The 22,848-nt window shown below is 52.6% G+C and overlaps 1 protein-coding gene across 4 annotated transcripts; it reads left to right on the top strand.

Moving 5' to 3' along the window:
* Nucleotides 1–52: 52 nt before the first annotated feature.
* SEPTIN3 (septin 3) lies at nt 53–22,075 on the top strand. 4 transcript variants are annotated; one of them, XM_012741850.3, is made up of 11 exons: nt 53–1,602; nt 8,150–8,341; nt 12,018–12,146; nt 12,595–12,676; nt 13,039–13,176; nt 14,431–14,548; nt 15,496–15,591; nt 17,679–17,775; nt 19,386–19,437; nt 19,738–19,831; nt 21,987–22,075. In XM_012741850.3, exons 1-11 carry the CDS (start codon nt 66–68, stop codon nt 22,050–22,052), a joined length of 2,601 nt encoding a protein of 866 aa, XP_012597304.2. In that variant the 5' UTR covers nt 53–65; the 3' UTR covers nt 22,053–22,075. The 4 variants fall into 4 exon arrangements, with proteins under 4 accessions (XP_012597304.2, XP_012597305.2, XP_012597307.1 ...); XM_012741851.3 differs by having other exon boundaries at nt 17,676–17,775; XM_012741853.3 differs by lacking the exon at nt 53–1,602 and adding an exon at nt 3,791–4,092 and having other exon boundaries at nt 17,676–17,775.
* Nucleotides 22,076–22,848: the final 773 nt, after the last annotated feature.

Genomic DNA, 22,848 nt, shown 5'->3' with positions numbered 1-22,848 from the left:
GAGCAACTCACCCTCGCCTGGCCCTTTCTCTCTGTTATTGCCTCAGGGACAGAAACTCGGCCTGGATGGACCACAGCTTTGCTCCTGCTCCTCCAGAGATGCAGCCGCACGGGGGCCCAGGCCCTGGAACCTCCTTCTCCCACAGTCACATGCTGGGGTGCTCTACCCGCCCCTCAAGGCTCCCTGGGGGAGTGTCCCCCCTCATCCCTGTCCTCAGGAAGACGGTGCATCTGGATGCCTTCCCCCAAAGCCATATCCCACAGACTTCCAGCCGACCAGGCCCTGGAGCCAGGGCCCAGAGTGTACCCCCGCAGGAGATTGGCATTGTCCCAGGAGCTTCCCTGAGCCCCCTGCCTGCCAACAGCCTTGTGCCCAGGAAGCTCAGCTCCATCTCCTTAACACTCCGTCAGAACAGCCAGACTCGGCCCCTGGAGCCCCTGCTTTCTCACTGGGAAGAGTTGCCCACCCCAGGAAGGAAGGCTGCTTCCCACGAAGGAAGGAGGCTGTGTGCTTCAGGATCACTACCTGTGACCCTAATGACAGGGGTCAGAGTCCACTCCGAGGGCCCAGGGAACCCACGTCTGGCCACACCCAGCAGGATGCCCACAGTGGAGAAGCCCCTGGTGAGTTCACACTTGGCTTTACCTTTCCAATCCCGGTTAGCCCAGAGTGAGCCAGTCCTTGCAGGGCCAGACCCGGCAGGTCAGGGGCGCCCTGTCCCAGTGACTGCCCACATGCCTACCAGAGCTCCTTCAGCAAGAGGCAAGACCCGGTCCAGGGGTATCCCCAGACCCCGGGTGCGTCCCCAAAGGGCCAATGCCATTATGAACTTGACTGCTGTGGACACAAGGACAGATACAGCCAGATATTTAACCACAGTGGCCACCAACAGACCTAGCTTGGCTACCAATTTGGCCACACCAAACACACCCAGATTGGACACAGGCACAGAGTTCCCTGCTCTGAAAACCAAGCTGGGCATGGCCACGGACTCATCTACAGCAGGCACAGCCAAATCAGGCAAAGCCATGAACTTGTCTACAGCTGGCACAACCAAGAATTTGACTACAGTAGGGACAACCAAGTCAGGCATGATCATGGATTTGACAACCTCAGACCCAGACAAACTGGGCAAAACCATGGCTACAGCGGGTACAACCAAATTAGGCAAAGCCATGAACTTGACTACAGCAGGTACAACCAAGCCAGATATGACTTCAGGGGGCACAGCCATGGATCTGGCAATACCAGAGCCAGTCAAGTTGGGCACAACCATAGCTACGGTGGGCACAAGCAGGTTGGAAACAGCCATGGCTTTGGCGGGAGCAAATAGAGCCAAGCTGGGCACAGCTATGGATTCTCTTGGTTTGGATATAAGCAGGCTGGGCACAGCTATGAGTTCAGTTGTGTCAGCCACCCCAGACCCAGCCACTGGGGAGACTCCACTGGACAGGGTTAAGGACCTGACCACATTGGATATTGCTACCCCCCTGGTGACGTCAAGCAGAAGCACAGTCCCAGCCCCGGACCACCCTGTAGCAGATGCTGCCCCAGACCAAGCCACGGAGCCTGCCACACTGGACCTGGCCAGAGAATCCAAAGGTAAATGCAGAGAGCCTGGCTGGGGGTGCACTGGGCTGCTGGAGGGCGGGGGGCGCATGAGCCTGGAAGTGGGTCATGCTTGGAGAATTGGGAAAGGGAGGGAGGACTCTAAGGTCAGTGTTGAATGGGTTTTTTGGGAAAAAGGAATAGGTGTTGAGGAGATGAACATAGGGGATGTACCCTGAGCTGGGTCCTAATTTGCTAGTGAGCTATCGGGCTGAGGGAAGCCATCAGAAGGAAAGTTTACTGGGTAACTTGTGGAGCAGTGATTACGCTGAGTCCTCCCTTTAGCATCTCCCAAGTTGTTTCTTTGTTTCCTGAAGAGCAGGAATACCCAGGTGATCAGTAGGTGAGGCCAGCTTTTAAGGCAAACCTCCTATGTGAAAATACCAACCAGTGCTTGAGCAAGCGGTGATTTGACTAACAGTACTCGCCACCGCAGTGCTCCTCTGAGCAGGAGATAATGCCTGCACCAGAGACCTTCTAACTCCATCCATACTCGGCCTTTAGGAAGGTATCTATCTATTGGTTAAAAGGAGCCTTACCTGGAAGTCTCTTCCTTGGCCCTTCACCCTCAGCCCTGTCCTGAAAGGTAGGTTGGAGACTTGTACTAATATATATGGAAGTCCTACATAGAACGATAAACAGGTCAACACAAGGGCTGGAAGTTCATTTGGTCTCAGAGTTTGTGACATGCCTAAAGTCACACCAAAGCTGGCTGGTGGCAGGAAGCTGATTGGAACCCAGATCCTGGAATTCTGCATAGGGCAGCTTATTCCCAGCATTTCAAAGGCTTGGAGATTCTGGGTCTGGAAAGGTACACAGACAGCATCCAGCCCAGTGCCTGAATTGGGTCTTTGGGCTGCTGGATCCCTTGTTATGCTGCTCTGCGCACTGAGACAGGGGACCTCGACCCCACTCTGGTCTCCCTGTGCAACCTCAGCTCTCCCTCCACGTTCCCCTAGCCCTCTCTCCTGAAAGGTGGACAGGTACAGCCAACGCCTGCTGGACTCCTCTACACAGACATCTCCTGCGCATGTCCAGAGACAGCCCTCCCTTTCCTTTGTGAACTGCCACCTGCCTCCTTGACCTCACTCCCTCAGCTGCAAGCAGTGCCCACCTTCTACCCTGTGACTAGAAACCTGGGTGTCCTCCTTTCCCTCGTCTTTCTCTCGCAAGCTCATCCAGCTGTATGGCAGTCTGTCCCCTCCTCTCCATTCTTCTGCCCCTGTGAGGCCACCCCCTCCCCTCCACACAGCTGCCACCAGGCTCACATCCTGGATGGCAGCACTTTGGGCTTAATATTCCTCGATGACTCACCACTACCTTCCCTTAAAGTCCAGCTCTCCAGCCTAGCTTACAAGGCTGCGGACTTCTCCAGCCTCTTGGCTCTATGTACCTGTCTGGAATTTTCTCTGCTTCAGCTGCACCCAAGAGCTCTGGGTGCACCACCAGCACCGTGTAGCTCTCACCTCTGGGCCTCCTCACCTCTGTGCAGGATGCCCTTTCCTTCTTCCCTCCTGCCTGCCCTGGCTTTCCCATCTCCGCCTGCACCTTCTCCAAAAAGTCTTCACAACCCCTCTCTCCCCAGGGTGCCCACCCGCCTGCACCCACAACACCCTGTGCAAACCCCAGCCCCCTGCACTAGGACAGTCCAGCTTCCTGTTTCCTCCACTAGACCCAGAACCTCTGATGGCCGGGATGGCCATCCTCATCCCTGTGCCCCAAGGCCTGGCAATGTGCTGTCGGTTAATGTCCACTGAATGTGGGAAAGATTGTTCTGATGGATACATTGAGGCTGAGGGGAGTTCCTGACTAGCCCAAGGTTATAGGGCTCATCACCCCGGAGCAGCGCCTGGAACCCGGCCCCGACTCAGGGCTCGGCAGGCGCGGGGCCTGGGCAGGACGGCGGGGATCCAGCGCAGCATCCCACCACCGCGTGACTCACGCGCGCTCACGGCCGCGGGCAGCTGTCACTGGTCCCCTGCGCTTCCCACTCGCCCAGCCCAGCGGGTAAGGGGCCCAGTCTGAGATGCGGACACCTTTTGGGCACCCGGAGCCCGCAGACACAGCGTCCCGCGCGCCTGCTGGGCCGCCCGCAGCCGAGACCTAGAGCCGGCTCCCGTGTGCGGGCGCGGGCGCCGCGGGAGGGGGAGGGGCCCTCGGCGGCTCGGCTGGCGCACGGGTCACGTGGTGCGGGTGGCAGCGGCGGCGGCGGCTGGCGGCGGCGGCGGCATCGGTGCGCGCGGACAGGAGCAGCGCGGCGCCGAGCGAGCCGAGGCGAAGTCCCGGGCGGGCGCGGCGGCGCGGGGCGCAGGGGCGGCGCGGCGGGGCCGCGGGCCGGGCGGGTGGGCGGAGAGCGCCGAGGGGCGAGGCCCGGCTGCAGGGGCCGCTCGGCCCGCGGGAGCCCGCGCCCCGCTGAGCCTTGCAACCCCGCGCCCTGAGCATCTTCCCGGAGGAACAGAGACAAAGGAGGATTCATGTCCAAAGGTAGGGCGGCCGGCCGGCCGGGCCGGCGGCACCCGGCAGGAGGAGGCTGTGGCCAGGGCAAGCGCGGCGGGAGGTGCTACCAGGGGGAGGGGTGCTGCGCCGAGCAGCCCACGCGCGGTGACATATGTATGGACACACGCACACACGGTGCCATATACCTCGAGAGATAACATCTTGGAGAAAGGCACACACCGGACGCGGGGAGATACAGGGACCCACGGACATGCACCCCAGATGCGCATACAAAGCCTTACGCTGGAATCCACCGAGAGGTGCACATACACATACGCCAGGCACAGGTCCCAGGGCCACGTACCGCCAGGCGAGAGACCTGAGTGCTGACAAAATCCCCTCTTCCCCTCCTCCCGCAGGCACACGCTGAGACAGGCACCAGCTGGTGGTCTCCAAGGGAACCTGCTGGCCTCCAGAGGACTGGGATGGGGGAAGGGGGTGTCCTTTGCTCCTGCGAATGGGGAAAGGCTAATATCTTTTGTGATTCCCTTTCCAAGAGCCCAGGCCTGGAGCCCGGGTGGACTGGAAGTGTCTCTGCGGGCGGAGGTGGGGTCCCGAAGGCTGCTGGGGGCTGGGGAAGATCCCCAGCTCAGGAGAGAAGGAAGAGGGGGTCAGCACTAAGCCTGGGTGGCAGGTGCTATTTTGGAAAGGTCCCCTCCCCCAACTGCCACCTTCTCAATAGAGGGGTGGGGTCCCTGGGCCAGACAAAGACAAAGCCATTCATTTGCCTGTAAAAGAAAGCGTGAGGGTCCTTGCTCAGCATGGGAATGGGGCGCTGTTTCTGTGGGGGACTCCACCAGGGCTGAGTCAGGTGGATAGTGCCTCTCCCTGGAGCACCCATGGGGTCTGCAGCTCCTGGCAGAGGGTGCTGCAGACAGATCCCCTCTTCTTCAGGGACCGTGGGAGAGCTGGGAGCTTAGTGGGGGCACTAAGGACCATCTAGCCAGGGTGGCATGCTTGTGCTGCATCCTGCTGTGACTCCATCCTGAGCTCTTCCCCACTCTCTGCTGCGGGAGGGGGGAGGGAGGAGCTCTCTTAACCGCAGACTGTGGCCAGCCATTTGCTGGGCAGGGGTCGGCTGCTCTGCACAGGGAGAAGCATCTGAGGGAAAAGAAAGGTGGTGGCTTTGAGGTGACAGCTGCTTCACCCTGGGGCTTTCATTTGTCCATCCAATGCTGAGTGCCTGTGGTATGCTAGATACCTTGGGGCACAGAAAGCAATAAGACACAGCCCCTGCCCTAAAGAAGGGTGGGGACCTGCACATATGCAGTGCCAGGCAGTTTATGTCCATGGTTTTGTATCACCTTCACAGCCACCTAGCAAGGTGGGTACCACCCCCACTTTTCTGAGGAGAAAACTGAGGCTCACAGAGGTCACCCAGCCAGGACTCAAGCCTGGGTCAGCTGCCCATCTGAGTTAGCACGGTAGGACCAGGGGAGCTGCAGAATCCAGCTCCAGGGCAGCATTTGTCCTGTGCTCTAGAGGTCTTCGTGTACTTGTCAGGCTCCCTTGCCAGACAGTGGGTCCTCGGGGGCCACGACCTTGTCTGGAGTACAAAAGTGTCCTTGGCATTTAGTCCGGGGCTTGGCTGGAGTGGGCCCCCATTTGACAGCGTATGCAATGGACTGGATGGGATGGAATGAATGAGTGAGTGAGTGTGATGAGTACCGGTGTGCCCACAGGGGGCTGAGGCATCCCATGAGACAGGAGGGCAGAGCCCTTCCTGGGGCAGCCCTGGAGCTGAAGGGTGAAGCCGGAGTGGGACTCAGCCAGGGGTTGGAGGGGGCACAGTGAGCTGCAGCATGTTCCTAGTACTTGTGACTGATGGGTGGCTGTCACCAGCATGTGACTGACATGTAATTGGCATGTAGTCGAGAGGGCGCTGACTTGCCAGCAGGTGCTCTGTATAGTGCACACAATGGGGGCTCGTATGTGCTCACTAGAAGAATGAAAGTGAGAGCCACCATGTCCTGGACCTGCGGCAGGCTTGCTGCAGCCCCTAGAAGTGGCTTGGGCACCTGGTAGGCCTTCTCTCTCAATCAGGGTCTGTCTTTTGGGGGTGCTCTTTTAGGACGCTGCAGTTAACAGGCCAGGGCTGAGCAGGCCATGCTGAGGACACACACTTTATGAGAATACTTACAAAACCCTAAATAAATAAATACCAGACTCACTTTCCCCAGCCCCAGCCCAGGTACATCTATCCACAACACAGGGGTGGAGCCCACATGGGCTCCGCTATAGAGGCCTGAGGCCCATGCAGACGGCCAGCCCGCCAGAGCAGCTGGGGAGGGAAAATGGGGCAGTGGCCCCAGTGCAGGTGTACCGAGCAGGGCTGTGAGCCACGTGCAAGAGTGGAGGAGCAGGGGCAGGCTGCTGAGAGTCAGCTGCTGCAGGGCTGAGCCAATCTTGCTGCCGTCTGGAGCCTCCTGGCTGGCAGCAGCTTCTTGGGAAGCAAGAGATAGATAGCCACACCAGGCCCTGGGGAGGTCCCGAGGCTTTGTGAGATTTGGCTGTGCCTGAGAGTGACAAAGGAAAGAACAGTTTCCCAGCGGGAGAGAGGGTCTTGCCAGTACTGGTGGATGGACCAGGTGGTGGGGGGACAAGGGCATTCTCCTGGGTTTAGGGGTGGGAGGGAGCACTCTTGTCCCCTCTCCCTCCTGCCCATCTGCTGCTCCATCAGGCATCCCTGTAAGGCTGAGGCTTGCAGAGCTGTAGTTGTGAACCATAGGATTCTAGAACGGCAGAGCTGGAGGGCATCCTCGAGAGAGCATGGAGTCTAATAATGCTGCTTGTGTGATTAGCGTGTGGGGCGCCTCCCTTCGACAAGTGCTTTCACATGCGTTGTTTCATTCCCCTCCAGGCCAGCCGGGGGACTTGAAAGGGGCAGGGGCAGGAGGGTCTGGGACTGTGAGGGTGGCGCTCAGTGTTCCTAAGCATCATTGTGTAGTGCTCACCACAGCCCTAGTCATGATCCTAGCATTTTACAGAGGAGGAAGCAGGCTCACAGGGGCAAGTGGCCTTCCGAGTCCACAAAGTTGATGAGTGGCAGAGCCAGGCTCTTTCCCCCTACTCATTCTATGGACGGGGAAATGGAGTTGCTCTCTCCTGCAGCCTTCCCTGGCGGGCAGTGGCCTGAAAAGGAAACCCAAAGATTTCTGCCAGACCCAGGGGGACACCTGCCTTTCCTCCCTGGGAGGGCCTGGGTCCTCAGCCTCTCCTTTCTTCTGCCACCCAGCATTCCAGGAGCACACTGTGTATCTTAGGCAAGTGACAGCTCTCATCCGGTTCTCATCTCCTCCCCTCTGGCCCCTGGTCCCACAGATTCACAACTGTGGGAGGGGGTCTGAGGTACACACACCGCTACTTTGCAGGGGTGCACCGAGGCTGGGAAGTGGGAGTTGATATGCACTCTGCAGAGAAGGTCGCCCTGTTTGCTTCTAACAGATGAAGCAGCTGGAGTAGTCAGTGACAGTCAGTAGATCAGTCCAGGATTTTAAAGCGTCTTTGCCCTTTCTTTGCGGAGCAGGACTGAGGGCTGAATAACCCCAGACATTTCTTAGACTAGTGGCTCTCAATCGGGGTGATGTTGCCCCACTACGGGACATTTGGTACCGTCTTGAGACATTTTGGGTTGTCACAACTGGGGGCCTATGACTGGTATCTAGTAGAGGCCAGAGATGCCACCAAACATCCTCCATGCACTGGCCAGCACCCGCACAAGTAGGATTTATCCAAATGTCAGCGGTGCCAGGGTGGAGAAACCCCAGTTAGACACACAGGTGTGGTGTTTTGGCGCAGCAACTGGACAGCCTGGTACTGGTCCAGATTTTGCATCTGACTGATCTGCTCCCCGTTCTTAGGCGAGTCCTTTCTCCTCTAGGCCTCAGTCTGTGCGTCTGTGAAATGAGGGACCTGGACTGGATGACATTAAGGTCCAGTCCCGGCTCCATATGATTCTGTGTCAAGAGAAAAATACTGTGGCTTCCACATGACCTCTGCTCTCCTCCTGCCCGCCCCTCCGAACCCTCCCACCTTGGCTTTGCAGGGTTCCCAGAGACCAGGACGGACGCAGCCATGTCAGAGCTGGTGCCTGAGCCCAGGCCTAAGCCGGCAGTGCCCATGAAGCCCGTCAGCATCAACTCCAACTTGCTGGGCTACATCGGCATCGACACCATCATCGAGCAGATGCGCAAGAAGACCATGAAGACCGGCTTCGACTTCAACATCATGGTCGTGGGTATGGAGAGCTGTGGGGTCACTGGAGGCCTGTGGTGGGCAGCACGGAGGATCGCATTTCTTTCCCCAGAACGGCCTCAGTGCTGGCTTCTCTAGGATGAGCTTTTCCTGGAAGGGAGCGTTTCACCATGCTGATCGCAAAGGCCCGACCCCCTTCTCCCCTCAAGACCAGCTGACCCGGGGTGGGAGCTTTGGGTGCACGGCCCGCCCGGCCCCACCACCAGCTGGGTGCATGCAGGCTGCTTTGCCCGCTCCTGCTTTCAGGTTTGGGACACTGGGGAAGCATCAGTGCCCTTCTCTATTTCTAAGAGCTGGTGGGCAGATGGGATGAAGGGTAGTCTTATTTTTTATCTTTTGTAGTGCTTTAGAACTCCGAGAGAATTTCTAGGGATTTGGTTACTGAGCAGCATCACGGAATGTAAGAGCAGGAAGGACCTTTGCCCCATCTCAGTGAGGTGTTGCCTCCGTCCTGAATCAGGGTTCTGGGCATCATCCTTCTTTCCTCCTCTTCCTTTATCCTCCAATTTAATCAATCATCGAGTCCTGTCCATTTTATCTCGTCAATATCTCTTACATCTGCACACTTCCCTCCATCTCTCCTGCTGCCACCCTAAGCCGAGCTAGGTCTCTCACCTGGATTGCCTTGGCCACCCGACACCGTGCAGCTCAGAGTGCTGACCTGCAGCAAGATAAGCTCAGGTGGAGCTTGGGGCAGGGTGAAAATCATCTGGAAAGTCTTGCTATAAAAAACATCAGCTGTGCCATCCACAAGTAGATGGACAATAGCTGGGGAGAAGGGGAGCTGTGAAAAGGACATCAGAAATGATGGATGTATAGTCTGTCCCCAGTTCCTGGCCCCTGACTAGTTTTGCTGATGCCAGGGGATTAAAAAATAAAAAAAATAAAAATTAAAAAAAAATCAGCTGAACTAAACAGTGTGCTTGGTGACATAGTTGATTTACCCCTGGTACAAGCTGGTAGCAGATGGTTCATGGACCCTGGAAGGTTGGGTACAGGCCACATTTTGGAGTGGCACTGACCCTACTAGTTCTCTGTCTCCTTTTCTCTCCAATCCATTGTCCACCAGTGATTGAATAATCTTTCCAACTTACAAAACTCATCAAGCCACCCATCCTACTCAAAACTCTTCAGTAACTCTCCTTTAAACTCAGGATAAGTTTAAACACCAAATTTGTCTTGGCACTGCCTCTCCAACTCATCTCTGACCACTTCCCATCTAGCATTATACTCCTCGCTCATAAGGAACAGTTCTCGACTTGCTATGCTCTTTCCTACCTCTGAGCCTTTGCATTTGCTATTCCCTCTGTCTAGAACTCCCTTCCTGCTTCTCATGGCTCACTTGAAGTCATCTTTCAGGTTTCAGCTTAGTTGTTGCATCTTCCTAGAGGTTTGTATTGATTGCAGAGAGACTGGATTAGATTCCCTTTGCAATGCTGTTACAATGTTCTGGGTTATCTCTTTTATGGCAGGTTTTACGACATATTGTAATTGTCTGCTTATGTTTTGGTCTCTCTCATACAAAGTGACTCCTTGATGGTAAGAATGCTATCTTGTTCACATTTGTATCTCCAATTCTAGGACAGCCCTTGGCACTCAAGAGTACTTAATGAACAAATGACCTTACAAAACATCCCAGACCAAGAATGGCAAATTCGAGACCTAGGGGCCACTTCTCTTCCTAGTGGTGCCCCTGACAAACATTGCTGGACAGTCATGGCACACGTTCAGTCCTGAGCCCAGATGTAGCCTTTTTAACAGAGTCCAGGTGGCCACCATGAGCTGGTCAGCTGGAAGGAGAAAGGCACCTTGTCGTCCTTGCTATCTTCCTATTCCCTCTCTCCCCACCATCCTATCAGTAAGGAAGCTGAGGCCCAGGGGGCAAACATTATTAATCCAAAGGCATTCAGGGGAAATAGCACAGTTGAGTCTAGAATCCTCAGCCCTTATCCCCCAGCCTGGTTCTTTTTTTTTTTTTTTCTTTTTTTTGAGACAGAGTCTCACTCTGTTGCCCTGGCTGGAGTGCCATGGCGTCAGCCTAGCACTCAAACTCCTGGGCTAAAACAATCCTTCTGCCTCAGCCTCCTGAGTAGCTGGGACTACAGGCATGCGCCACCATGCCCGGCTAGTTTTTTCTCTATATATTTTTAGTTGGCCAATTAATTTCTTTCTATTTTTAGTAGAGACGGGGTCTCACTCTTGCTCAGGTTGGTTTCGAACTCCTGACCTTGAGCAATCTGCCCGCCTCAGCCTCCCAGAGTGCTAGAATTACAGGCATGAGCCACCGCGCCCGGCCAGCCTGGTTCTTTTTCTAATGTTCCACAGAATGCTCTAGACCAGCATTCCTTAGACTTTACTGCCCATATGATTCCTCTGGAAGCCCAGTTAAAACACAGATTCTGAATCATGGGTCTGGGGTGGGGCCTGAGATCCTTCCCTAAAAGGGTCAGGTGATTCTCATGCTGCTGTCAGTTGCAAGGCTTTCTTGGGGGATTCTTGTGCATGTTACAGTTTGAGAAGAATGCACACACCAGTGGTTTTCAAACAATTTTTAGCTGTGGAGCTTTTCCTTGAAATGAAATCTTCTGCAGAACTGCATGTGGAAGTTCTGCAAAACCAGGTGGAAAGAATGCTATAGTGAAGGCAGTGGAGGTGGGGGCTGCGGCCTCTCTATGTGTATCTTCACAGGACACTGGGACTTCTGGGAGCACAATTTTTTTTTTTTTGAGACAGAGTCTGGCTTTGTTGCCCAGGCTAGAGTGTGCCGGGGCGTCAGCCTAGCTCACAGCAACCCCAGTCTCCTGGGCTCAAGCAATCCTGCTGCCTCACCCTCCCGAGTAGCTGGGACTACAGGCATGCGTCACCATGCCCGGCTAATTTTTTCTCTATATATTAGTTGGCCAATTAATTTTTTTCTATTTATAGTAGAGACAGGGGTCTCGCTCTTGCTCAGGCTGGTTTTGAACTCCTGACCTTGAGCAATCCACCTGTCTCGGCCTCCCAGAGTGCTAGGATTACAGACTTGAGCCACTGCGCCTGGCCCTGGGAGCACAATTTAAAAAACTGCTATGCTAGAATTAAGAGTGGATATGGAGCCAAGAGGTTCTTTGGGTTCAAGTTACTGGTGTCACATTTATTAGTTATTTGCCTTGCACATATTTTATGTTAGAAGAGCATCAGTCTCTCTAGGACCCTGTATCTCACCTAGGGATAAAGACAGCTCTGTTGCAGGACTCACAGGGCAGATACAAAGGTGAACTTTGCTAACAGATGTGAATGTGCATTATGCACTATGAGGCAGTATCAGAATGCAAGGCAATTCTCTTTTACTTTTAATATTATTCAAGAGTGAAAACCTAATCCAAAAAACCAAACCAAAAAAACAAAAAACTGCTACACCAGACAGATGCAGGGATTGTCCCCTTTCCCAGTCCTGGGGCTCCAAGAAAGAGAGAATGTGGAATCCAACTGACGCTTCCCCACGGCCTTCTCCAGTAAGCAGGAAGTTCCCACCTGCCTGCTCTCCCCACGCCCCAGGGAGTGGTCACAGGAGCAGTTGGCCTGAATCATAGTTCTAGAATTCTGTAAGCTCATGGGGGCTGTTAGGCTCAGGAGGTGGATGTGGGGTCTCCCTACCTCCTCCTCCTGCTTTACTGCAGGCCAAAGTGGACTGGGCAAGTCAACACTGGTCAACACGCTCTTCAAATCCCAAGTGAGCCGCAAGGCCTCCAGCTGGAACCGGGAGGAGAAGATCCCCAAGACGGTGGAGATCAAAGCTATTGGGCATGGTGAGGACCAGGCAGGGACCCCAGTGGGATATGTTCAGAGGGGACCTCTGCCACAAAGGGGAAATAATGGGGCTTATTAGGGAGTAAGGCAAATGCAGGGCAACCTAAGACAACAGAATTGAGCACTGCACTCTATGAAGCAAACTACTTAGACTGCTGGTTCAGGAAGGGAGGCTGCTAGAATGCAAAGAAGCGGGACTTAAGCTAGACGATAAAGCACAGGTAGGATTTAGACAGGTAGAAAGAAGGCGTGTATTCCAGGTGCAGGGAACAGCATGAGGGAAGGTGTTGATGTGGGAAAGACCCCTAAACTCAACTTTTCCAACAATTGGTCCTGAAGAAAAGAAGAGGCCTGGGTCTCCCTGGCTAGCAGGCTGCAGGGCACCTCGGGTCAGCTGCAGGACTGACCTTTCTGCTACCTCTTCTTTTCACCCACCCCCACCCCCAGTGATAGAGGAAGGCGGTGTCAAAATGAAGCTGACGGTCATCGACACCCCCGGCTTTGGAGACCAGATCAACAATGAAAACTGGTATCTATCTGCCTCTGAGATTTTCACCGTAAAGACTCTGCTAGGATGATACTTCACATGCTGCAGATTCATTCACACTGAGGATGAATAGGAATTGGTTCCTCCATGCTCTGCAGCTTCTCATAGCCCAGGCAGAAGTTAGATCCCCTGGGAAGTTCCACCCTTGCTTACTAACCAGCCATGAAAGCCATGGTGGGGGTGGGTTGGGGGCTGGCTGAGGGAGAGTCGGCCAGCAGGTATCATAGACCCACCAGGGGAGGTGGGAGATGAGAAGGGTGTGAAGCGACTGCTTCCTGAGCGTGCCCAAGCTGCGCTCCCAGGTCCTGTCCTGATGCATCCACCTACTTTTCCCCACCCCTCAGCTGGGAGCCCATTGAGAAGTACATCAATGAGCAGTACGAGAAGTTCCTAAAGGAGGAGGTGAACATCGCCAGGAAGAAGCGCATCCCTGACACTCGCGTCCACTGCTGCCTCTACTTCATCTCCCCCACGGGACATTCGTATGTACCGCGCCACCCCTGTTGCCCGGCCTGGCTCTGGTTTGCATCAGCTGTCCCCTTCTGGATTGGATAATCCATATCTTGACTCAGCCGGGGAGGGCCAGGTGGGCTGGAATATAGTCATGGCCCTGTGACCCGGGGGTTCCCCAGACTTCCCGCAAGCAAGTCTGACTTTCTTGCTAGGAGGTCAAAACTGACCAGCGTCAGCCACCCTCCTGCCCACTGGTGTCCCAGCACCACAACAAGACTGTGCCAGCAGAGAGAACTGCCAAGGAGGTGGGGGCAGGGCTACTGGATTGGGCTGCTATTTTGCTGGGATGTGGGACCCAGCTAGCTATATGCACTTGGAGGGTGGCCAACGCAGCAGGAGGAGCCAAGTGTCTAGAGATGAAGGGTGACCATAAGCGGAGTGTGCTGGGAACTCTGGTCATGAGTGACAGGTGGGCCCTATGCAGGAAATGCCAGGGGCAGGCAGAGGATGGAGATCCCAGCGGGCCAGCACGCAGCCTTCCTGCGGGGTGTGCGTTTCATTACTCACTACTAAGCCCAGCTGCTGAGCCAGATCAGTGCTTGAGAGGATGACACAAGCAAGGTAGACCCAAAATTTTGTAGGAACCAGATACTCAGCATGTATTCAGTGACACAGGGAGGAGGGATATGAAACAAAAACCCTGGGCCAGGCCCAGGGACTCAATAAAAGGTCCCTTCCTAGGCCTTGACCCTGGTCAGAGTGAACCATCAGGCAGCTTGACTTAATGAATCCCTGGTCGCAAGAGAGAGCCAGATTGTGGCCCCCCCAGAGCCTGGGGTCAGGGGTGGGCTAGGCCCTCAGGTTAGGGGAGGGACACGGCTCCCAGTTGGGCCAGCAGGACTAACTGTGGGGGCTGGGCAGAGGCAGAATAGGACACACACCAGCAACCAGGACACAGGGAACTATGGGTGGGGCCAACAGTCCACAGATGTTCCCAGGAGAAAGAAATCCCTAGGTCAGAAGAGATGTCCTGGAGGGTTGGTGTGAGGGGGCTGGAAGAGAGGCAGGATTCGTGTGGGAACTGAGGAAGAGAAAGGGAAATGGCGCGACTGCTCTGCAGACAGTGAGGCCGCGGGTGTACATCAGAGAGGAGAGCTGCCAGCCTCTTGGCCTCAGCCGATGGCCAGCCCAGTCCTCTTCTGCAAGGGTGCCCTGGAGCGGTGGCAGTGGCCGGGTGGGGGAGGACAAGGTGGCTCTGACATTCCACCTTCTCTGGGCCCCAGCTTGCGACCTCTCGATCTCGAGTTCATGAAACACCTCAGCAAAGTTGTGAACATCATCCCTGTCATTGCTAAGGCTGACACCATGACCCTGGAGGAGAAGTCTGAATTCAAGCAAAGGGTGAGAAAGGCCCCCTTTGTCCTTTTCCTGTCTCCATCCCTCCCTTCCCCTCCTCTGGGTCCAAGCCATCTCCTGGTCCTTGTCATTCTTCTTTCACTCCCACCGCCACACCTACCCCACCAACTCCCCACGAAGCCCCTATTTAGCCATCAAAGAGGCCGAGGCTGGTGGTATCTGGGTACCAGGGATGAAGACGAGTCGGTGCGGCTCCAGCTGCTTTCTTCCCACCCTCCAAGCCTACCTGTGGGGACCACTGAATACCTACGTCACCATGAACACGAGGATCACTCCTCAAATGTTAGGTTGCTTGAAGGACTAGACTAGTCAGTCAGCCAGCTGCCACTGCCAGCCGGTCCTTATTGGCATCTTCTATAAGCTCAGCCTTGTGCTGGATGCCTGGGGGTGGAGGATTGGAGGAGGGAAGGGATTCCAGAGAAATGAAAAGATAGTTGCTGCCTTTAATACATTTGCAATCAAATAGAACATGAAGGGGTCCTGGATGGCTTCCTGGAGGTGGTGAGACTTAAGCTGACCTCGAAGACCTTGAAAGAGGGCAGAGTGAGAGGCTTGGGGTGGGCAGGGCCTCGCCTCTCTTCCTTGCACACAGGAACATACAGGGCGCATGAGCACTGCCCGGTGAGATCTGTACTCAGCTGTGCTGCTGTCTAAATGTTAGCCTTAAGCACCCTGAGACGAGCAGGCTGGTTGTGAGGACCCGGGGGGCCTGAAGCCCTGGCCTCATTCTCTTCTCAGGCTGGGCCGTGGTCATCGCGTAACTGGGCCTTGCATTTACTCAGGACCTTCCTGCTGCCCAGGGTCTTGGAGTTCAGAGATGACTGCGGATTATCGAAGGCGGGATCCGTCTCTCGAACTTCAGCTCGCGCACACATAACTCCTCCTCTGCTGTCCTGACACTTGGCTACCTTGCGTCTCCTCCCTGCCTCTAGGTTCGCAAGGAGCTTGAAGTAAATGGCATTGAATTCTACCCCCAGAAGGAATTTGATGAAGATTTGGAGGACAAGACAGAGAATGACAAAATCAGGGTGGGTGCCTGGGGCTTTGCTCATCACACAGATGCCCCCCCACCCTTGGGACGGATTTATGTACCTCCTCTGTCTACTGGCTTAGGCTTATCCCTCTTTCCATACTCCCTGCCCCACTTTGCCTGATCCACAAAACCCTCCTCTTCCCCTGCAGGCTCTGGCAAAACCAGAGTGTGGGGTGATGGAAGGGGCAGCAGGCAGGAAAAGCATCTGGGTGGGGTTCTGAAAAATCTATGCTCTAGTCAGACTCTGCCTCAGTTTCCCCTCAATTAAATGTAGGAGTTAGTCTAGGTAAGTGGCTTATAGGATTCCCCCACCCAAAGCACCCTTTCTAAAAAGTTAAATTTCAGAACTCCAATATACAAAATACACAAGCAGAGATGCTTTCCCTGCCCCCCAGCAGCCCCCAGCAGCCCCACTGGGAATCTTTAGGCTCCATGAATCTGGCTTGGACACCATCAGCCTGAGTGATTTCTAAGGCCCTCTCAATTCTAAATTCCTGCAATTCTGTGATTCCGTATCAGAATCACAGGATCTAGTCTGGGCTTTTCTATTAATCCACTGTAATTTGAGACAAATCACTTTCTGTTTTGGTCTTGAGTCTTTGAGTCTCCTCCTCCATCAAGAGTGGATAATCTGGCCAGGTGTGGTGGCTCTCGCCCATAATCTCAATGCTTTGGGAATCCGAGGCAGGAGGATCCCTTGAGGCCAGGAGTGCGGCTTCAGTGAGCTATGATCACGCCACTGCACTCCAGCCTGGGCAACAGAGCGAGACCCTGTCTCTAAAAAACAAGCAGAGTGGATACTCTATCAGAAGCCCCTATCTGATGTAGCTGAGACTGGTAGTTGGTCAGTTAATTGAAAAAGTCAATTGAAATGAGGAAATAATTTTTTAAATGATGTATACAAATTGTAAATGTTTAAAGACTTTATGAAGTTATTAAGTTAAAATAACTTAAAACATATATATCACATTCATTAAACATTCTTTTAATATAGAGCCAAGGTCTCTTCCTTGAGAAGAGACCACTCTTAATCCACTCTTAATGCCAAAGCAACTCACCTTTATTCTTCCTAAAAATTCAACTTAATTTTTTTTGGAGACAGGGTCTCACTCTGTTGCCTGGGCTGGAGTGCAGTGACACCATCATAGCTTACTGTCGCCTGGAACTCCTGGGCTCAAGTGATCCTCCTGCCTCAGCCTCCCAAGTAGCTAGGACTACAGGCCTGTGCCACCACATCCAGCTAATTTTTAAAACCTTTTTAGAGAAGGGTCTTGCTCTGTTGCCCAGGCTGGTCTTGAACTCCTGGCTTCAAGTGATCCTCCTGCCTCAGCCTCCCAAAGTATTGGGATTACAGGTGTGAGTTACTGCACCGAGACTCAATTTTCAGAGCAGCAACTCTCCACATGCATGTGTCTTCAATTTACATATTAGTTAATTTATCTAATTATAATAATATACAAAGCATGCAAATAGATTTGGGAACAAACCCCCAAATATCATAAAGTGGCCTCGACCTCTGGGATTTCAGTGGGCGTGGGCATCTGCCAGTAGGTTTCACGGGAGATGGCGTAAAGCTTCAGTGAGTCTGGCTGTTGCTTGGGTGGGATTAAGAGAGGTCTATCCTAGCTAGCTCTGTGTTCCAAATCAAAGGAGACATGTGAGCTGGGTGCAGTGGTGTGTGTCTGTGGTCTTAGCTGCTCGGGAGGCTGAGGCAGGAGTATCATTGAACCCAGAAGTGCCTGGGCAGCACAGTGAGCTCCTGTCTCTAAAACTATGACAACAGTAACAAAAGATGTGTGGTAAAGCACTGTGAAAAGTATGAAGTGCTCTAAAGTTGAAGGAAAGCTGACTTACTGAGGTTAACCAGCCAGGCAGTGGTGCAGTCAGGGTCGGACCCAGGACTCCTGACCTTCTGACTCCCAGGCCAGTGCTGTTCTCAGGAGGCAGGTGTTACCAAATGAGCATCAGAAATGTGTGGTTCAAGGCTAGAGGACCCTATGCTGCCCTGCCCTTGGATGCTCAGGTTGTAGGAGGATGACTGTGCCCATGTGTCTGGTTTGTGTTTCTGTCCCTGTACAGCAGGAGAGCATGCCTTTCGCTGTGGTGGGAAGTGACAAGGAGTACCAAGTGAATGGCAAGAGGGTCCTCGGCAGAAAAACTCCCTGGGGGATCATTGAAGGTAATTCAATGCATCTTCTGGAAGAACTGGCTACTGATCAATTATCCAGTGAGAATTTATTAAGCATCTGTAGGTCAGGGCCCCTATAAATATATGCTATAAAATGAATGCCAGCCAGATTCTGCCCTTAGGGAGCTTACAGTCTAATTGAGAACATGACCCAGGCAGGAAGCAATGAGACTGATTTAGCACTGACTCAACGAATTAGAGGAGTTTAGTAAGGACTGGGGAAGCCAGAGAAACGTTTTCACGTGAAGGGGGATGTGATCTGACAAGCTGTGGAAGGGTTGTTCAGATGTTGCCATTTCCATGTTGTTATGAATGGATGTGACCTTGGGCAGTTCTTGATGGTTCTGGAAGTTGTCAAAGAATCACATTAATGATCTCGTTCAATACGATAACCTAAAGAGGGAAGCAGGGCAGGTGTTCTTGGACAGGAATGTAAGCCGCTGAGCCACTGGCATCTCAGAAAACAAACAAACAAACAAAAAAAAAACAAAAAACAAAACAAAAAACAAAAACCAGAGTCTAGAACAGGTTAAGTGCCTTGCCCAAGGTCACATAACTTGTTAACAGTGAAACGTGGATTTCAGACTCAGATATTTTGATTCTAAAACCAAAGATCAGCTGGGCATTATGCCTATAATTCTAGCACTCAGGGAAGCCAAGGCGGGAAGATAGCTTGAGGTCAGCAGTTCGAGACCAATCTCAGCAAGAGTGAGACTCCCGCCTCTACTAAAAATAGAAAGAAATTGGCCAGCCAACTAAAATAGAAAAAAAAAACAATTAGCTGGGTATGGTGGCACATGCCTGTAGTCCCAGCTACTTGAGAGGCTGAGGCAAGAGGATCTCTTGAGCCCAGTAGTTTGAGGTTGCTGTGTGCTAGGCTGATGTCACAGCACTCTAGCCTGGGCAATAGAGTGAGACTCTGTCTCAAAAACAAAAAAACAATCAACAACAACAAAAAAACCCAAAAAATAAAACCAAAGATCATCTCATGGTCTCACATTGTCTCTTTTTCCTTTGACCCTTTGTAGGGTTTTTTAAATGGCATTTTCTTATCATCTGCCTTGAATTGGATATTTATGAGAATGTCTGTCTTACTCATTAGATTATGAGTCTAGAGGGTTTATATATTAATCCTCGTTCTGTTCCCACAATCCTTGGCAAGTGATTAATCTATGTTGAATTGGATTTATCATGTAGTGCATGACTTTTTAAAGATGGCTCAACTATAATTTTCTATGCGTTACTTTCTTCTAGTCAGATTTTAAGCTCCTTAAAGGTAGGAGCCATGTCCTAGACCTTGGCAAGTTTCTTATACTCCCTATGCATTAGTTTTCTCTTCTGTAAAATGGGAAAAATAACAGTCCCTCTTAGCTGTTATTCCAGAGTCTAGAACAGCATTGTGACAATTGTAGCTGTTTAATAAACATTTGTTCAATGAATAAAATCCAGTGCATGGAAGTGAGCAAACCTCTGGAAGGGTTGCAGAATAACCATTGGCTGTCTCCGAAATGCTTCCATGTTCCAAACAGAAGTTCACCTCCTGGGTGTTGCTGTATTAATGAAATGACCACCTGTTTTGTTTGGTTTTATTTTTGTCATAGTGGAAAACCTCAACCACTGTGAGTTTGCCTTGCTTCGAGACTTTGTCATCAGGTAAGATGTTCCCCTGCCCCAAACGCTCAGCCCAGATGCCAAGTTGAATTATTTCGGGTCAGGGGCCATCTGCTCAGATTCACTTTCTGAGTCTCCAGGTCTGTCTGACAGAGCTTTCTGCCCAGTCCCAACTCCGGCCTCAGAGCCGAAGGGGATGTAGGAGTATCACTGGCTCCAAGGAGTGGGTCCCAATCATTGGGTCCAGTGTCCATCAGAGGGATGTATTAGCCTCAGATGTGTCGCCACCGCATCTTCCTGCCCCTAATTGCATCCCTTTTCTTCAAACCCTGTGTCCTTTAGGACCCACCTCCAGGACCTCAAGGAAGTGACACACAACATCCACTATGAGACTTACAGGGCCAAGCGGCTCAATGACAATGGAGGCCTCCCTCCGGTGAGCGTGGACACAGAGGAAAGCCACAACAGTAACCCCTGACGACCCCTTCTCTGTCATCACACATAGCCACTTCTCCACACACACACATCCCAAATACCACCGCCAACCACCTTCTTCCTTTCAACTCTGTCCCACAGGCCTGTCTGGTGTTTGTGGAGCACCTTGTCTACGTCGTGTGTGTGTGTGTGTGTGAGTGAGGGGGAGGGAGAGTGCGCCTGTGTGTGTGTTCATGCAGGGGTGAGCTATTTTCATTGCCCTCCCTGGAAAGCCCCTTGTAAGTTTGGTTCCTCCATGACCGTCCGTTATCTGTCTCCTTTCCTTGTGTCCCAGAACAAGGCCGTGTGCTTCACTCAAGAGGTCTTGGGGTGGGGGGTTCACTTAGAAATGATGGGAGCAGGTAAGCCACAGGCAACTCTTATCTCTGAACCTGCCCACAGACCGGGGCTGTAGAGACTCTCCAAGGACAGGCAGCAGCAGAGCTAGACCTGGGAGGAGCAGGGAGTTCAGGACACCCTTCCCTGTAAGTAAGGGTAAGGCTAGGGCTTCCTGGGGACAAGAAGGTGACTGGAGAGCAGAGAAGTAGGCCAGAGCTGGGTTCCTGCAAAAAGAATTAGTGTCTAGGAAGTGGAGCTCCACCCTTCAGTTTGTGTCGTGTTCACTGTCCCAGAGTCACTACTGTTGTCATTATTGCAGACTGCTGCTGTCCACACTCACCTGGCTTCTGTTTCTGGGCCAGTTGCCTGCGTCTGCTTCCTGCTTCGTCTTCTTTCTCCCTCTCCTTCCCTCTCTCCTGCCTTTTAGATTAATCCACTTTAGTAGCTTCATTTCTATATTTAGAATTTATGTGCAGTCTACTTTCAAAAATGATTTTAGACCACCCTCAAATAAGATCACAACTAAAAGCACGGGACAGCACAAACTGAGATTACCAGAGAAATCAGAGCCATAGAGAGGAATTGGAAAGAAAGTTTCTGCAATCAAGCGCTGAAACGGGCCCTGAACTTGTGGGAAGCCAAGGCAAACAGGGAGCCCAGCGGGTATGTGGGTCCCAGGGCCGGGTTAAAGCAAGCACCTGTGCTGGTCAAGTGAGAACCTTTTGCAGTGGCATTAAGTTCTAGAAGAACTAATACTAAAGAAGTATCCGAAAAAATACAATATTTGCCTTTCTTGGTGGTTTGGCTTCAGAGACAAATTTTAGACCACATCCTCCCTTCCCTGCAATGGACTTCTCTCTGTTCCAAACTTGCTTCTCTGTTGCTCCCTTTGTCTCATACATACTTGACTTCCATTTTACCTCTTTTCAATTCTCCCTCACTTTTGTGAAGCTAATTACATTTATGTCTGTCTTTCTCTGCTTTTCCCTGATCCCCCCCCAGCCTACTGTAGACATTCCCAGTGATACCTGCCACCATACATTTCACCTCTTCTTGCCTTTCCCTGAAGCCCTGTATTTATTAATGCATATATCTCCTGTGTTGGTTGTATAAATAAGTTACTCTTTTCCTCTAATCTGTAAGATTGCTGAAATTCAGGGCTAGGGAAACAATTTAGCCTTAGGAAAGGGAAAACACCAAGTGATACTGTTTACAATAACCTCATACAACCTCCTGTCCCATCTCCTGGTCCAGCCTAGGTGTTTAACTGGTCCTCTATGAATCCCAGCATTTATAATCACAGTCCTTTATCACTCAGGTGCTAGGAAAAAATATAGACTTAAGATCTAAGATTCAGTGGACCAGGAGACAGAGGTGGGGTGATCAGATCACCAGGGATCCAAAAGCTACAGTCTCAGTCATTCCCGGAGGCTTATTTACCAATCCAGCCCTCATTCTCTCTTGCTCAGAAAGTTACAGGGTAGGCCCTTGTCAAGATAGAACAGCTGGAGTGCTATAGCTCAGAGGTTGCTACATTTCAACAGAAAGGGGATCCCTGGCTGCTCCAGTGAGCAGTCCTGTGTGGAGACATGGGACTGGACACCTGGGACCAGCAGGGGAAGATCTAGGGGCGCGGGTGGTGGGCATTGAAAGGCTGATAGGAGAATGGTGCCAGGCACCCCTGAGCCTTGATTTCAGCTTCCCTCGGAGAAGCTGTTTTGTATGTCTGCTGCCAGCTGCTGGTCTCCACACCTCAACCGTTCTCAACTCCCCTGCAGGGAGAAGGCCTCCTGGGCTCTGTCCTTCCTCCTGTGCCAGCCACCCCCTGCCCCACAGCTGAATGAAGGCCATTTCAAGCGCTGCTTCTCCCTCCATCCTTCTCAGCTGTACTGCTGCAGGGCCAAGCACTTTTTAGCGCTGTGCTTGTCCAGCCCACCACCACAGCCCCTCTCAGCCCTCAGCAGATGGGAGGGGTCTGCTGCCTCTTTGGGACAGTTGCGTTCTCCATTTATCCAGCCCACTGCTCTCCTCCCAGTGGAATGGAGTTCTGCCAGCGCTGCCCCCTTCCATCATCTGTGTCAGCTGGCCCCAGCCCATCTGTAGGGTGAAAGAACTCATCAAGAGCTGCTTCTGCCCTTGCAAACCCATACCAGCTACTTGTAACCATCCTGAAGGGCAATGGCATTGCTTCCTGTCCATTCATTTGCATGAGCTACTCTTGGCTTCCTGAGAGGGTCAAGAAAGCAACTTTTCTGCTTGTCAGATTGATTGAGATCAGCTGTGTGAGCCCCAGTGTGGGACAAGAGTGTCTCCTTCATTGCTTAAAAGTATTCATAAGGGTGGGTCACTACAGATGTTGGGGAGCAAGGGCTAGGATCACTTTTGTAAAAATCACCACTTGTGGGTGGCCCAGAGTGTGGTTACATACCCTCCCCATCCCATAACGGAGCCACTGAGGAGGAGTGGTGTTCCCTGACAGACATTGCTAGAGTTGACTTCCTTATCCCCAAACTTAAAAAGATAACAACACACACACAAAATCCCAGAAATCCATAAGATGTACAATCTAGGAAGAAAAATAGCACCCTTCTGTCCACTTAGCAATAAGAGGGATCTCTTACCCGATACCCTACCTACTCC

Source organism: Microcebus murinus, chromosome 10, assembly GCF_040939455.1.
Source record: "Microcebus murinus isolate Inina chromosome 10, M.murinus_Inina_mat1.0, whole genome shotgun sequence".
Lineage (NCBI taxonomy): Eukaryota > Metazoa > Chordata > Mammalia > Primates > Cheirogaleidae > Microcebus > Microcebus murinus.
This window is presented reverse-complemented; position numbering and strand designations above follow the sequence as displayed.